Source organism: Ambystoma mexicanum, chromosome 1p (genome assembly GCF_040938575.1).
Source record: "Ambystoma mexicanum isolate Mex_15411 chromosome 1p, UKY_AmexF1_1, whole genome shotgun sequence".
Classification (NCBI taxonomy): domain Eukaryota; kingdom Metazoa; phylum Chordata; class Amphibia; order Caudata; family Ambystomatidae; genus Ambystoma; species Ambystoma mexicanum.
The window spans coordinates 560,565,837-560,582,083 of NC_090921.1; the positions used below are offsets into that span (position 1 = coordinate 560,565,837).

Consider the following 16,247-nt stretch of genomic DNA (forward strand, 5'->3'; position numbering starts at 1 on the left):
CAGAAGATTGTTTGTTTCTAGATAAGCCTGTATTTGCAGGTAGGCTGCTCTATCTAGTATCTTTAGTAAGAAGGGTGCAGTTGTTATCGGCCTATAGTTAGACGGGTTGGCTGGGTCAAGAGTGGGTTTTTTGATTAGTGGGATGACCCAGGCGTCTTTTAGGTTATCAGGCACTACTCCCATTTTGAAGGAGGCGTTGATAAGGTTAGTAATGAACGGTGCCAGTTCATGAGCTGCTGCTTTGATAATCGGAGCAGGAGAAGCGTCGCCTTGGCAATTCGATGGTTTAAGTTTCCTAATGATGTTTTCTGCTTCCCAAATTGAGAGGGGTGAGAAACTAAATGGTTTACAGGTTGGCTCAAAGGTAGGTGACTTGTTAGGAAGTTGTTTGTGATCATGGTCAGCGAGTAACAGGTCTTTTTGCGCATTGATTTTAGATTGTAAACAGGCTATTTTATCTAGAAGTGCCTTCTGGATGTTGCTGCACCATCGTGCATCTGTGACACATTTATCAATAGGGGCAATCGGGGAATCTAATTCTTTTAGAATCTTAAAAAGTTCTTTTGTGTTAGATTCCGCTTGTTCGATCCTTTTGCTATAGGTGTCTTTTTTGGCAAGTACAATAGCTTGTTTATAGCTAGAAGTTGCTAGAATTAGTTCATTTTTATTGTTTAGAGAAGGGCACTTTTTCCAATGTGCTTCTGCAGTTCTCTTAGTTTTACGTAGTTCTCTAAGATGCGGCGTGAACCATGTATTCAGGTGACGTTGTGGTTTAGGTTTCCGCAATTTTAGGGGGGTGATGGTATTCAAGGCTTTCAGTATTGCCTGATTGTAAATGTCTACTAAGACTGTGGGGTCGGAGGTGGCCACGTTGTCAAGAAGGGGGAAGTAATATGCATGTGGGTATATTTGAGGTGTTATTGTTCTTGAATGTTTGCCTCTTGTTTGAAAGCTGGTCGTGAGTCCAGATGTTTCTGTGTATGATTGCTTGAATGGCTGGAAGTAATTGTGCGTGTTTGGTCGAGGTTTTTGATTGGTTGTAATGCACAGAAATGATATTCTCATTGTTTAAGAAGTCATTCTGTCTACTAGGCTTTAGTCCATCATTTGCTGATGTTTTTTTATATTGTCTGTTGAGATGCTTTATGCAGAAAGTTATCTTCTTCTTCTGCAATTTCTGTTTTCTGCACATTACTTTTCATCAAATGGCTCACTACTCAGTTCTATTGTAGGTATACTGAGGACTGTGTATGTATATGTTTCCTGTTTGAGTATTTAGCAGTTGCAGCTATGTATTGCATTCAATCTGGGGGTGTTACTTCTGGCCTCATGGGGTTTTGAGGTTCTGTTATGTATCCTGGGGGTCACGCAACTTCTTGGGAAATGAGCATTGTACTTACACTCCCTTGGGTAGTGTGGTTGTAGTGATTCTGTTGGTGTCTGAACTTCTGTATGTTTGGCTATGTAGATTGGGATGGGAATATGGGGATGTGGAGGTTGTCCTAACTGAATGAGTTCCATGGTTTGGTTAGAAGAAGATGGTGATGATACTGTTGGATAGGGATTCAGTTGAGGTGGTTGCTTAGTTAGTTAGCGGAGAGGTGGTGGGGGACATTTGGCTGGCAAACTTTGGGTTGGGTTGGGATCAAGCTTGGATTGGGGGCTTGGGAGAAGATACTGGGGGTTTTAGTTGAACATATAGGTTATTAAAGTATATTTTAGGAGGTTAGGTGTTGGGAGGGGTTTGTGACAAGTCAAGTCAGAAGGGTTGAACTGACGTGTTACTTATAGGTTGGGCATAGGATCCTAGGGTTACAGTTCAGTGATGAGGTTTTGTGATTATGGGAATTATCGTTCAGTCCTGTTGATGGACTATTTGCAATTTAAATGTCTTCTTTGTGTTGATTGTTGTATGTCTGTGTTCTTTGTGATGTATATTTGTGTGGGGGGGTGGATTCAATGTTCTACACCAACTTTTTGTTGAATCTATGGTTTTTAAGGATTTTAAACCTAATATGTAATTCCCGGTTTTCGAGGTGATGTCCTGGACGATTTGTGCAAATAGCATGGTGTTTGTGCTTGATAGAACTTGATGGGGTCTTTAAATTTTGTGACTTGGAATGTTAAAGGACCGAATTGTCCAAAAAAAGGAAGGAATTTGATGGTTCGGCTAAAACGTGAGCGGGCAGATGTTATTTTCTTACAGGAAAACCACCTGATAGACAACCCGAGTAATTTTTATGGGGCTTCAAAGTTTATGAAGGTTCTGTTAAATTGTTACTCTGGAAGTTCGAGGGGAGTGGGATTGCTGCTTCGGAAGAACTTGGGAATGATGGTTGAAAATATACTTATGGATGACAGTGGACGGTATATTTTAGCGGATGTTAAGTATGAAGGAAGAATGAGGACTTTAAAAAAACGAATACCATTTGAGCATGGACTATACACCGATCCTAAGGTACTGACAGATTCTTTGAAAAGGATGAAAGGTGATTATATCGTTATTGGAGGTGATTTTAATTGCGTTTTGGATTCTGCCTTGGATAGGTTATCAACATGTAGGTTCACAGGTCAGGGGCTGAGTAGTGCCTTTCGTGGTTTTATTGATACTTTTGCTTTGGTGGATAGTTGGAGGTCCCTTCACCCCACAGAGAAGGGTTTCTCCTTTTACTCTGTGGCTCACAATTCTTATTCTAGACTGGATTATTTGTTGATTTTGGATAAAATGATTGATGTTGTAAAGACGGTGGAAATTGGAGAGCGGTGTCTCTCTGATCATTCACTGGTAGAGTTGAACATGAATCGAAATATACATCGACCTATTGGAGTTAAATGGAGACTTAAAACTTTCATTTTACAAGAGGAGAACATCTGTGAGGCTATTAATGTTTCCATCGTTAGTTTTTCTTGAGGACAATGTGGGTTCGGCAGACTGTATGATAGTGTGGGATGCATTTAAGGCGACTATAAGAGGGGAATTGATTAATTGGACAGCTAGAGTCAGGAGGGAGGGGGAAATGAGTATTAGAGGGTTGGAATGGGAACTTAAGGCACTACAGCGGGGGTATGCTTTGTCTGGTAAAGGGGAGGATAGATTGAAGATGGAGGGTGCAAGGAGCAAAGTGAGAAAAATGATGGAGGAACAAGCTGAGAAAGGTTTATATTTCATGAGGCAGAAATATTGGGAGGAGGGGGATAAGGGAGGGCGATTACTTGCTAGGAAATTGAAAAGTTTGTCGGATAGATCGTTCGTGCAGAAGATAGAGGATACAGTTGGGGATGTGAAGGTTAGAAGTATTGACATTTGTGAATGCTTTAGATCCTATTATGCTTCTCTCTATGCGGATGCGTCTCAAGTTGAGGATGGCAAACTAGTGAAGTTCTTTGATAGAATAGACCTTCCTTTTTTATCCGAGGAGGGTAGAGAGGCGCTTGATGCTCAGATTGTGGAAACAGAGGTTGTGGATGCTATTAATCAACTTAATATGGTTAAGTCTCCTGGTTCAGATGGGCTGCCCGTAAAGTTTTATAGAGCGTTTAATTCAGTTTTGGTGCCCAAATTGTTTGTTTTATTTAATACGTTTCTTTCAGATGGAGTATTATGTCCGACGATGCAAGAGGCGATTATTACCCTCATTCCAAAACAGGGAAAGGATTTGTCAAGATGTGCTAATTATCGCCCCATTTCTTTACTTAATGTGGATGTCAACATTTTTGCAAAGGTTATGGCCAATAGGTTGCAAAGATTTATGGGTGAATTGATAGGCCGTTCACAAGTGGGGTTCATAGTTGGTAGATATGGCTATGATAATATTAGGAAATTGCTGAATATAGTGGGGTTGTCCCGTGCTAAGGAGGAGGACATTTTTATTTTTTTTTACGCTGAAAAAGCGTTTGATGGTGTGAATTGGTCGTTCCTAAATTTCACGCTGTTTCGGATGGGTTTTGGCCCACAATTCTTGAATGCTATAGGTGTGTTGCAACATAATATCTCGGCTAAAATGTGGGTTAATGATGTTTTGTCTCAGGCTTTTCGGTTGCATAGAGGTACTAGACAAGGTTGTCCTCTTTCGCCCTTTTTGTTTAATTTGGTTTTGGAACCGCTGTTAGCATATCTTAGGCTGGAAGCTGAGAAATGATGCGGTAAAAGTCCTAGCATATGCTGACGATCTGACAGTGGTCTTAAGGAATCCGGAGGTGGGTGGACCCTTATTGAGAAATATGTTGCAGGCGGTGGGAGAATTGTCTGGTTATAATGTAAATTGGGGTACAACGGTAGTTTTTCCCACTTCAGATGAATCCGTTGAATTGGATTGCGATTGCCAATGGGCTGATATTTCAGTGAAATATTTAGGAGTCTACTTGGTGCGCGATGTTAAGAGAACGGTAGAATAGAATGTAGACAAATTGAAGGAAATTTTGCTGAAAGATGTACAGAGATGGGAAAGATTAACTCTGAACATTTGGGCAAGGATCAATGCTATCAAGATGATGTTGTTGCCAAAGGTCCTGTATTTTATTCAATCACTTCCCTTTAGGTTTACTAAAAAAGTGCTCCGGTACATTGATAGGATTTTCATGGACTTCCTATGGGGGAAGGGTAACAAGCCAAAAGTTCCAAGATATATTTTGGTGCGTAGAGTTAAAGATCAGGGATTTGGTTATCCAGTATTGGAGAATCATTGTAGGGGCTTTTTATTAAAGAAGGCTTCTTATTATTTTGAGGAGGGGTGGAGATCAGACCCATATTGGCTTTTAATGGAAAGGGAACTGCTGCATCCTTATTCCTTGTATTGTTTATATTCTTATGGGAGTTTGGCGAATTCTGGTACTTAATTGGAAGCTCTGGTGGTTTCAAAGTCGGTTTTGGTTGCTTGGATTCTGGGGTGGGGACAATCCTTGTATTTGTATGATTCGGCCTCTATTTGGCTAAATCCGGGTCTAACAATTAATAATAAGATGCTTAATTGGAGGGGTTGGGCTAATAGGGGCATTCTGAAGATAGGGGATGTATGGGTTGGGAGGATGGTTCAGTTTGAAGAATTGGCTAATTGTTATGGGCTGCATAACAGGGAGGCGGGCAGGTATGGACTTTTAGAGCAATTACTAATAGAAAGGTTGCAAATGTTGAGTGAACCTTTGAGTGGTAGTTCTCAGATTTGTGAGATCTTCGCTACACCTCCTAAAACAGTTTCTTCATATGTTAAGTTGATGCCTTTGCAGGACTTTATGAGGAATTTCTGTGATCAGTTGCGAATGAAGTTGGTGTATGAATTGGGAACTGACCTTTCTGAGAATGTGTGGGATAATAGCTGGAGGGTTTCAGTGAGTGCCAAAATTGATTTAAATCTGAGGTATATTCACCAACGTCTTTTAGGCCGTATTTATTGAACGCCGGTGAGGATGAAAAGGAGAGGTTTGGCTGATGTAGATTTGTGCTAGAGGTGTGGAAGCTTGAGATGGACCTATCTACATATGCTCTGGGAGTGCAGTATAGTGGTAGACTTTTGGAGAGAGGTTTTGGATTGCATTGATATGGTAACTAGTATGATATTGCCTCGTACTTTTCTATCAGCGATTTTCCTTTCAACTGATAGTCGGAATGTGGAGTTGTGGGATTGTTCAGAATGGATTGATAGGGCGTTGTTGATGTTTCAACTGATAGTCGGAATGTGGAGTTGTGGGATTGTTCAGAATGGATTGATAGGGCGTTGTTGGCCATAAAACGAATAATGAAGGTGTGGAAGTACAGGAAAAAGTTGCATTACGAGAACTGGGTGTCGGATATGCGGACACTCTCTTGGTATGGGAAGACTCAGACAATTCGTCAACATAGGGAAATTGAATATGAGGAACGGTGGGGGTCATTTGGTGATCTATTTGGATATGGTGTAAGCTTTGGTATTTCTGTTAAAGGATTTTGAGATTTCGGGGTGGGTAGGGGTTTGTATATTTTGTGATGTTGTTTTTGTGTTATGCCTTGTTATGGGGTAGGAGGGTGGGGATGATTTCTGATTTCTTTTTTTTTGTTGAAATGCTGTTAACTTAGTGGTAATTTCCATTTTAATGAACTGCTGTATATGGAGTATTCTTTCACTTGTTCCTACTCTGATATTTCTGATATTACTCAGTTGTATTGTTTTATATATAGTTATTAAATAAAGTTGGTTAAAAAAAAATAACCAAATTACTTACCGTAGTGGCTACCTTACTCCTAGTCCCCTTTCTTCCTCCATACTTGTGGGACCTTCCACCCTTCGGGACAGGACCAGAGCACTTTTTGTCAAAAAGCATAAAAAAATGAAAATGTTTTGTCCTTCTTCTCTTTTTACGCGGGGTACCGCACGCGGCCGTAACCCCGCCCTCCTGAGATCCGCCCCGTGCATCACCTATCAGTCCTTTTCTATCGCCAGGTCTGCGACCATTTAAGCAATAATAGAGGATACTTATTAGAGGGCATGGCTGGCAGCCGTATGGCAGAAAGGGGACTATGGACTAGGAGTAAGGTAGTCAATACAGTGAGTAACTTTGGTATACTCATACGTCCCGTCACCTTTCCTCCATACTTGTGGGAGATTCCCAAGCACACTCACAGGTAATACGGGTGGATAGAATCTCCTTACTGAAAAGGGTTCTTAAGAACAGCCAGGCCGAATTGAGAATCGGCCCTGGAGCTCGGGTCCAAGCAGTAATGCTTAAAAAAGGCTGATGGGGAAGCTCACGTAGCCGCTTTGGCAATGGTTTCCCAGGGAACGTATTTTTGGAAGGCAACAGCAGCCCCTTTGCCACGTACAAGATGAGCATGAATGCCCTTCGGTGGTTGAAGGCCCTGAATGGTATACGCCTCTGAGATACAGGAGGCAATCCATCATGAGATAGTAGCTTTTTAAGCAGGTTCACTTTCGGGTCTCCAAACGTAACAAAGAGTTGTGAGGAGCCCCTGAGTTCAGTCGTTCTGTCAAGATAGAACTTCAGAGCTCATCTGACATCTAAATTGTGTAATACTCTCGGCATCCGAGGCCGGGTTCGGAAAAAAGACAGGTAATGAGATGGATTGATTCAAATGAAAATCAGTCACTACTTTAGGAAGGAAAGAAGGATGAGTTTGGAGCACAACCTTATCCTTATAGAAGGTGAGGAACGGATGTTCCACAGACAAAGCTTGAAGCTTGGTTACTCACCTTGCCGAAGTTACTGAAATCAGAAATGCAACCTTCCATGAAAGGTACTTTAGAGCCGCCATAGCCATGGGTTCAAATGGTTTATGGCATAAGGCGGCGAGGAACACATTTAAATCCCATTTTGGATGAGGATTGCGTACAGGTGGAAAAAGATGTTATTCCAAAGATGCCTTTAAATGGCTGGGTTCGTCAAAGAAAAGGAACAGTTGCCAGTGGACAGGTAGGCGACAATAGCCGACAAGTAAATCCTACAAGACAAGAATGCCCGAAGCTGCCATATGAGATATGAACGAAAGGACAGTGTCAATCGTAGTATGTCTGTAGTCCAGCTGCTTAGCTAAACACCAGCGGCAAAAACGGAGCCACTTGGTGCTATACTGAGACTTCATTGAGGGTTTCCTGGCCGCTTGGATAATGCCTATACTGTCCTCGGACAAGTTAAACTGCGCTAAGGATTTGAATTCAGGCACCAGGCCGCCAAGTTGAATGATTGTGGGGACGGGTGCCACATATGCTGATCGCATTGGTGAAGCAGGTTGGGAATCAACGGCAGTCTGATCGGAGGACAAATCGACAGATGCTGAAGTTCTGAGAACCAGAATCTGGCTGGCCACCAAGGAGCTATGAACAGGAGAGTGCAATTTGATGTATTCCTGAGCTTGCAGAGTGACCGATAAATCAGAGGAAGAGGCAGGAAGAGGCAGGAAGGCATAGTCCTTCATGTTGTTCCACAGAATTGCGAGAGTGTCCCTGAGGGAGGAGGCCCTGAGACCGTTCTTGGATGCATAAAGAGGAAGTTTCCTGTTTGTAGAGTTCGCAAAAAGGTCCACTTCCGGAGTGTCCCCACTGGCGAAAGATGGTGGAGAGGACCTCCGTGTTCAGTTCCCACTCGTAGCTGGCTGCCGTTTGTCGGCTGAGTGAGTCTGCAGTCACATTGAATTGATCCAGAATGTGTACCGCCAGTAGCCAAATGCCGTGCTGGATGGCCCAATCCCAAATCTGAATGGCCAGGTCCACAAGAGGTGGCAATTTGGTCCCACCCTGCTTGTTGATATAAAACATCGACACCAAGTTGTCCGTGCGGATGCGGACCACCCTGTTCGTGATGGCCAGTTGGAAAGCTTTCAGCGCCAGAAAAACAGCCAGGAGTTCCAAATAATTTATATGAAACCACCTGTCCTGCAGCGTCCATAGACCGAAAACCTGGCGATGATCCAGCGTCCCGCCCCACCCCAGAAGGGAGGAGTCTGTGGTAGTCGCCACCTGTGGGCAGGGCTCCTGAAAGGAGGCCCCCATTGTAAGATTGTTGGTCGAAGACAACCATAGAAGGTCCGCCATCATGCAGGATGGGACTGGGATCATCATGGAATCCGAGTCCAAAGCCTGACACCAAGAGCTCCGTTTTGAGATGGGCAAGAGAAAGAGCAAGTACGCACAAAGCCATGAAGCCCAGAAGTCTCTGGAACCACCAAGCCATCATGTGATGTGACTGGATGAAGAGCTGACATGTGGCGAATAGATCCGCAATCCTGTGCGCCGGAGTCGATCGTGTTCCAACGGAAACCCAGGAAAATCAGGTCTTGGGAGACAGCCATGGAAGATTTACGCCAGTTCACCGACATCCCAAGATGGAACAGGAGCTGGAGGAGAGACTGGAGATTTCTCAAAGCTGTCACTGGACAAGGGCTGCGTATGAGCCAGTCGTCCAAATACAGATATACATGAACACACTGTAGCCGAAGGAAAGCTGCAATGACCGACATCATCTTCGTAAAGACATGCAGCGCCGAGCTGAGACCAAACGGGAGCACACAGAACTGGAAATGCTCCCCTCCCAGGGAGAACCGCAGATATTTTCGATGCGCCCTCCATATCAGGATGTGCATATACGCGTCCTGAAGGTCCACTACACTGGGCCAGTCGCTCTTCCGAAGAGAGGACTTTATTTGGCAGGGTGTGATCATCTTCAATTTCTCTTGGGGAAGAGAAAGATTGAACTGGGAAAGGTCGAGGATGGTACGCAGGCCATCCTGGTTGGGTTTGGGCACTGAACAGATGAGAGTAGAAGCCCTCCCCTTGTTCCCCAAGCCCCAACGGGAACAGGTTCCACCGCCCTGAGGTCTAGAAGCTTCTGAACCTCGGCTCTGAAGGAGGGTGTCCCGAACTGTTGGAAGGGAGGGTTGAAGAGTGGGATTTGGGGGAGGGGCAAGCGAAATCCGCCAAAGCGATGGACAAAACCCACCAGTCTTCATTGATGGTCTGCCACGCCTCTAGATGAGACCAGATTCGTCCTCCCGCCGGAGTCTCGTGCGACTGACAAAAATGTAATTTTGCAGATTTGGCGTCAGGTTGACTACCTGCCCCTGGAGAGGAGCTGATGGGCGAGAGAAAAACTGACCATGTTGTTGTTTTCGACAGGTGCCGCCAACCGGAGGTTCAGTTCTGCGTGCCCGGTGGTCCTGAAACCCCCTGAAGCCAGAGAAGGGTCGAGACTGAGACCATGACCTCTGTGTATAAGGGGCCTTAGTTGGGACCTTCGCCAGGACTGACAAAGATTTGGCGGTTTGGGTGCTCGCCTTGGTCTTTGTAAGTTCATCATCCGTAGAAGAATGAAACAATTCATTGCCGAACTTTATCTTGCACCTCCTTCGAAAACTTTGTCGCATGGAGCCATGCAGGCGGGAGGTGTCAATTCCCACCATAAGTCCTCGAGCTGAGGTATCTACGTGGTGTGCTGCAGCTTCCAGCTGATCTTGTGCCAACACCCTGGCGTCCGACAAACCAGCTTTGAAGTCGTCTAGCCTATCCGCAGGAATACACTCCTGGAAATCAGCCAACTCCTTCCACAGTCTCATATTAGCTGCAGCCAGGATGAGCTTGGTATTTGCTTGACGAAGTAGGACTGCTGAGTTGGAAAAGACTTTCTTGCCCAAGGAGTTCAGAATCTTGTCTTCCTTGGACAGAATCTGAGCCGCAGCGTTGAGGTCACAGAGGCCGGCTTGGATTAAAGCACGGCCGCAGCTACCACCATCGAAGAAGGGAGCGGACAAGACACCAAGGCTATCTCATCAGAGGTGTGGAGCCTGTAACGGGCGTCAATTCTCTTATTGATATGTAGCCCGGTGTGGGGATTATCCCAGACCTTACGGGCCTCAGCCAAAACATGCTTCTAAAGGAACAGGCCGGTGTGCTCTTGTGGTGACAAGGTCAACGCTCCCGAAAGCACCCCCTCTTGCGGAGCAGGGACCTCAGGTACTGGAATGTCAAGGAGGGCCATCATATCCACGACCAGGTCATGGAATATTCTGACAGACCGGTGTTGCTCATCGCTATCATGATCTGCGTGAGGGTCATCCAGCGAATCAGGAGCAGACGGCTGGGCCACCACAGGTTTTAAAGTGCTATCCTGTTCTGCCGGTGTCTTCTCTATGGGAGACAGCAGGGGTAGGGGAGGAAGAGCTGGAGGCGGACCAAGAGGAAGAGGAGGTACCACCGCAGAAGCTGCTGGAACCGGCGGGGCGTAAGGTAGAGCCGGAGGTTCAGGGTCGATTTACTTGAAAAGACCCTTAAAATACTCCTTCATGGGGTCAGAGTGCATGAGCCTCTGAAATTTCCCAAAAAATACATCCTCTGATGAAGGTTTAGGCTGCGTCACATGTGCAGATGAGACAACCGTCTCCTCAAGCTGGCCAGGGTATTTAAGCAACACCTTAGCCTTGACACAAGGATCCTCGGCAGAGCCGGTACTGGGGGGTCTCGAATGTTTACTGGACATCTTGGAGGTATCCCAAAAATTAGCCTCCAGAGGAGGAACCTCGGCATAGCCGGTAACAGAGGAGTTACGATTTATGACCACCCTCTTTGCCCCCTCGACAGAACCTGTATCACCACGTCCCTGAGCGCGGGAATGCTGAGGAATCCACCTCACAGACAAGACCTTCAGAGCAGGTCCCTCGGTTTTGTCGGTACAGACCTTAGCTTCAATAAGAGGAACCTCTGGTTTCCTCCCGGTACGTGTAGCTCCCTCGTGAGGTGCCTCAAGCGAGGGGCTCGGTACAGAAAGCTCCAGAAAAGGGGGCCTCAGGGCATTCCCTGGTGTCTGTGTGGAAAGCTCCAGAAACGGAGACCTTGGAGCGAACCCCTGTATCCAAAGCCACAGATGTACTGGGCTGAAGTTTAGCACCTGGCAGGTGAACCTCGGAATGTGGTCCGGTCTTGGCAGGTCTGTTGTGGGAACCCTCGGAGAAAACTCTGGCACGCCTATTAGGCCTGCGAGGCACCTCAGGAGAACCCCTGGTGGTAGAGCTACTCAAGCCCCTCCCAGACCAAGAACACCCCGGGAAGGAGTCCCCCAGCCAGGGCGCACTAAAAAGTAAGGAACTTACCGGGCGTCTCTTCGTTTCGTCAATGAGAAGCTGAAAATGAGGTGGAGGAACACGCTGAAAGACCTCCTCCCACCGAAGAAGACGGTGTTGGAGTCCCCAGATGGAGAGGGAGTAGCAGTAGAAACACGAATCCCAGCGATGGTACAGGCCGAGATACTAGAGAATGGGGATCTGCTCTAGCGAAGCAACATTTGCATGAAGAACAGGACACAAATCCAGATGCTCCGGCATAGACGGAGGACTAAGCCATCGCAGAACCGGAGCAGAAGGACAACGGGAACAAAAATTATTTCCCGGTGATGCAAGTGCATCCAGCCCCGACCGTGCGGAGAAAAGGACTGAAAGCCGCGGGGCAGAGCTCAGGAGGGCAGGGTTACGGCCGCGTACGGTACTCGGTGTAAAAAGAGAAGAAGGACAAACATTTTCATTTTTGAGGCTTTTTGACAAAAAGTGCTCCGGTCCCGTCCCAAAGGACAGAATGTCCCACAAGTATGGAGGAAAGGGGACGGGACGTAGGAGTATGTGACCTATCTTCGTTTTGTGCTTTTTGCCAATTTTACCAAAGTTTATTAAACAAAGTGATTTCTCATTATTGTCAAGTGTTATGGGATTCAGCACACAGACTAAGATACTCAGTGGTTATAAATATCAATGAAGATCACATGATCGAGGATCACGCCTTCTATTACATAGAAGAATAAAAAGGTTCCCACCGATGAGACTAAAAGAAGATTTAAAAGCTGAAAACATTTAACTTACAATCCTGCTGCACAGACCACGGAAATCAACTTAAAAAGGTGTTTTTAAGTGCCAAGAATTTCTGTAACTGAGAGGACAAAGTCTTTATTATACTGTGCATAATGGGCTGTCATAAAGGAATTTAGGTTGATGGTCGATTTTAAGTTGAAACCTAGTAAGAGAGGGGATAGAAGAGAACATTGACGCTCATATGTCGATAAAAAAAGCAGAGAAACTACTATTTTCTGGCCAGTCACGTGGTTAATGGAATTCTGCTCTATTTAATCAACAACTAGTCAGCACACCATAAATAGTTAACTAGATGTGGATCACAATTGAGAAAACAATGTTATTCGACTTGAGGGTCACAGCTTTAGATGGGTTTGTTTATCTGAAGCACGTTATGAGCAAGTGAATAAGATAGGGAATGAAAAAGCAGAATATATGCTGCGAGGTAGCTAAACAATTCACCATACACACATTTAAGTACATATTTACTATGAAGAGGGCCCTTTGTAAATATAGACCATCTGTTCACCAACATGTAACCTAATCTCCCAGCCCTTACCAGTCAGTCCAAGCTTCTTCCGGCAGGTAAAGCAGCGGCTTTTCTTAGGTTTATGGTTGTCCAGTGTCTTATCTCCATCAGCTGAGCTCTCTGAAGTCTCAAGAACACTGCCTGTAAAAGATCACAGAAAGGTAAGCTAGGACAAAACCAATATTTTATGTTGCTTCATTACTTCTCACACATCAGCACCTGAACACAAGTTCCAATCCCTTTCAAGTGCTTGTCAGAGGACCAATGTTTCTTAGGATATTCCTGTTGCCGCGATCCTGCACATTACTCGTGCTCTTTTTTTGCAGCACTGTTACACATCAGAACCATTCCGTTCCCACGCAAGCAAATAGGCGACATGAAATAGCACAATGTAACGTCACATTCTTTTCGTTCTTAGTGCTCAAGTGAAGCAGAATTAATGTCATCTCTTACACAAACGTGGACTGCACAACAGTGCACAAACGAATTATGGACACTTCTCGTCACATAGCTTTTCCAAATCTCAGGTGAATGCCTTCTGCTGCACCACAGTATTTCACAGCAATCATATGATTGGTCTACACCCTCTTCCTTGAAGATGAAGGAGATTACAACCAGTACATTAGTGCTGCTGTACGGCCAGCAAAAACCTACATTGTCCCATCTTGAAAGCCTCAACAGGACACCTCTACATGCAAAACTGACGAGCACAGAATAGCCTCTATAAAACAATGTTCCAGGCATTTAGATTGGACTCCAGGCCGTGTCACCACTTATAACAATATTGCTAATAGAGATTGCCCACTTTGGAGGGGTTTCATGAATGAACTTTTTAACCACGTGTGCACTGCCCTAATACGTTCTATTACCAAAAATATTATCTTAGTATCTGCGGTTACTTCAAACCTATTGTCAACTACCTCACTCTGTGATCCCCATCAAACAGGTTTCTGGAGCAAACTTTGCTCTCGTGTACGTCTCCATCGTCAACCACTGCTCACCACTCCCACATCTCCTACATGCTCATACTACTTGATCTTTCTATTGCCTTTGATACTCTGGGCTGTCCCACCCTGCTACAAACCCTGCCCTCCCTTGGCTTCAAGGACACCACAATTGATTGTCTATCACTCCGAATGCTGCTTCTCCATCTCAAGAAACGCAACACCACCTCCGTCAACCACCCATAGGTGACCCCCACTATCCCCCAAGGATCAGTCCTTCTCTTCAGTACACTTTACATCTCCTCCCTTGCTACACGTTTTGGCTTTCACCACCACCTCTTTCACTACCTCTTTCACTACCAGATCATCTTTTCCTTTACCGCCTTCACCCCTGCTACCTCTGAATGCATCACCAGCTACATCACAGCTAACCGCTGCTTGAGGCTGAACTCCTACAAGACAGTCATCTTTCTCACTGCCTTTTAATGCTTACCCTACTCGCCCATCTTCCATCTCCTTCCCTCATGACGGCCTTAGTCCATTCTCATAACTTGCAATCTGGGGGGTCAACCTAAAACTCCAGTAATTCATATTGGCAACTTCCAATGTTGCCCAGAATAACCTCCTAATTATAAAGAAAATCCACCTCACCCCCCACTCAGACAAAGAAGAAATTACGTTCCCCTTGTAATCTTCTTTCTATTGGATGATCCTCCCACGGATTTCTCATCTTATGTATTCTCCTGCTTTGCAGCTCTCAGAAACATTTTCCCAGCAGGGGGAGTCGTTTGCACCAACGTCAATGGCTGCCACGTCATCGTCTCCTTGACCGGACGTGATCCAGATGCGGGTACAAATAGCGCGCTCTGCGCCCCGTGACCTCAGTTGTTGTTTTTTTCCATTGCACAGGTGCGTTAAGGATTTGAGACAAAAATGTTTAGCGTCAAAGGAGAGTCATGGTATAACTGTATTAGAGAGCTCCGTAACTGCGGGGTAGGTTGGGAGGGCGATGAGGAACCTGTGGGAGGAACATCCAGTGGAAAGAACATTACCAGGGGTAAGTAATTTGTTCTTCTAAAGGATTGTGTCCTCCCATGAATTCCTCTTCTTGGATAGACTCCCATAGAAGAACAAGTTACTTCTTCTCTTGTAATGTTCTTTCGACGGGATGTTCCTCCGACGTATTCCTTATCTTTGATAATACGTTTCCAGCTTGCTGGCCTCGGAAATTTTTCCTGTAGAGGGCGCTGCGCGTCGACGTCCGCCGAGTCGATGTCCCTCGACGGCCACCGTATCGGCCCCGACGTCACCATGCCCATAAATAGCCGCGCGCAGCGTCCGTTGCTCAGTTCTGTTTTGTAGCATAAGAAAAGTCATGCCTGAATTGGTTATTGACCTTGAAGGACCGTAAAATGCAACCACAAGGGAAGTATTACTGCGGGGATAGATGGGAGGGGCGAAAAGGAATACGTCAGAGGAACATCCCGTCAAAAGAACATTACAAGGTAAGAAGTAACTTGTTCTTCGAAGGGATTGTGTCCTCCGACGTATTCCTTATCTTTGATAGACTCCCATAGCAGTGGCATGTAATTGGAGGTGGGAGTAAGAATGTTATGTATCCCTTTAGGGGTGGACCGAATGTAATACAGCCTTGCCAAATCTGGTCTCTTCACTAGTGGAGGAATCCAGGTTGTAAAATTTTGTGAATGTATGTGCGGACGACCATGTGGCAGCCGCACATATGTCTCTGACCGGTACCCGTCTTTGGAGAGCGGAAAGAGGCTGCGATACCCCTGGTTGAATGAGCCCTAAGATTTTGGGGTGGCTCTTTCCCTGCCAGTTTATAACATTCCAGAATGGCAAAAATAATCCACCTGGAAATGGTTTGTTTTGTTATGGGTAGTCCCAACTTGTGACCTGAGTATCCTACAAACAGTTGGTCTGCTTGCCTGATCCTAGCCATTCTGCTACTGTAAAAGCTGAGAGCTCGCCTTGGGTCCAGCCTATATAGCCTTTCTTCCTCTTTCCCCGGATGGGGAGGAGGGTAGAACAAAGGTAAGGTAATTTTCTGAGTAATATGAAATTCAGAAACCACCTTTGGGAGGAAATTAGGCTTCACCTGTAGGACAACTTTGTCCTTGTGAAAAACTGTATGAGGGGTTTACAGGAAAGAGCTTGGAGCTCGCTCACCCTCCTAGCAGATGTTAGTGCTACCAATAGGACAGTTTTAAGCGTGAGAAATCTCAGCGAACAAGAGTGAGGTGGTTCGAATGGAGTGCCCATTAGGAAGTTTAAGACTAAATTTAGGTCCCATAAGGGAACTTGGAATGGTTTTGGAGGATAAACATTAGTTAATCCCTTGAGAAATTGTATCACTAGAGGTAGTTTGAAATATGATGGTTCCTCCGCAGTACGCTTGAAGATTGAAAGCGCTGCTAGATAGCCTTTTACAGTGCCAACT

General features: G+C 45.4%; 1 protein-coding gene across 3 annotated transcripts in view; it reads right to left on the reverse strand.

Moving 5' to 3' along the window:
- The window catches only part of LOC138575633 (AN1-type zinc finger protein 5-like), a 327,567-nt gene that overhangs the window by 7,284 nt on the left and 304,036 nt on the right, over positions 1–16,247 (reverse strand). For all 3 annotated transcript variants that reach the window (XM_069649499.1, XM_069649500.1, XM_069649498.1), the window contains one exon: positions 12,873–12,983. In XM_069649499.1, the coding sequence (XP_069505600.1) occupies positions 12,873–12,983 (111 nt within the window). The remainder of the gene's footprint in view (positions 1–12,872; positions 12,984–16,247) is intronic.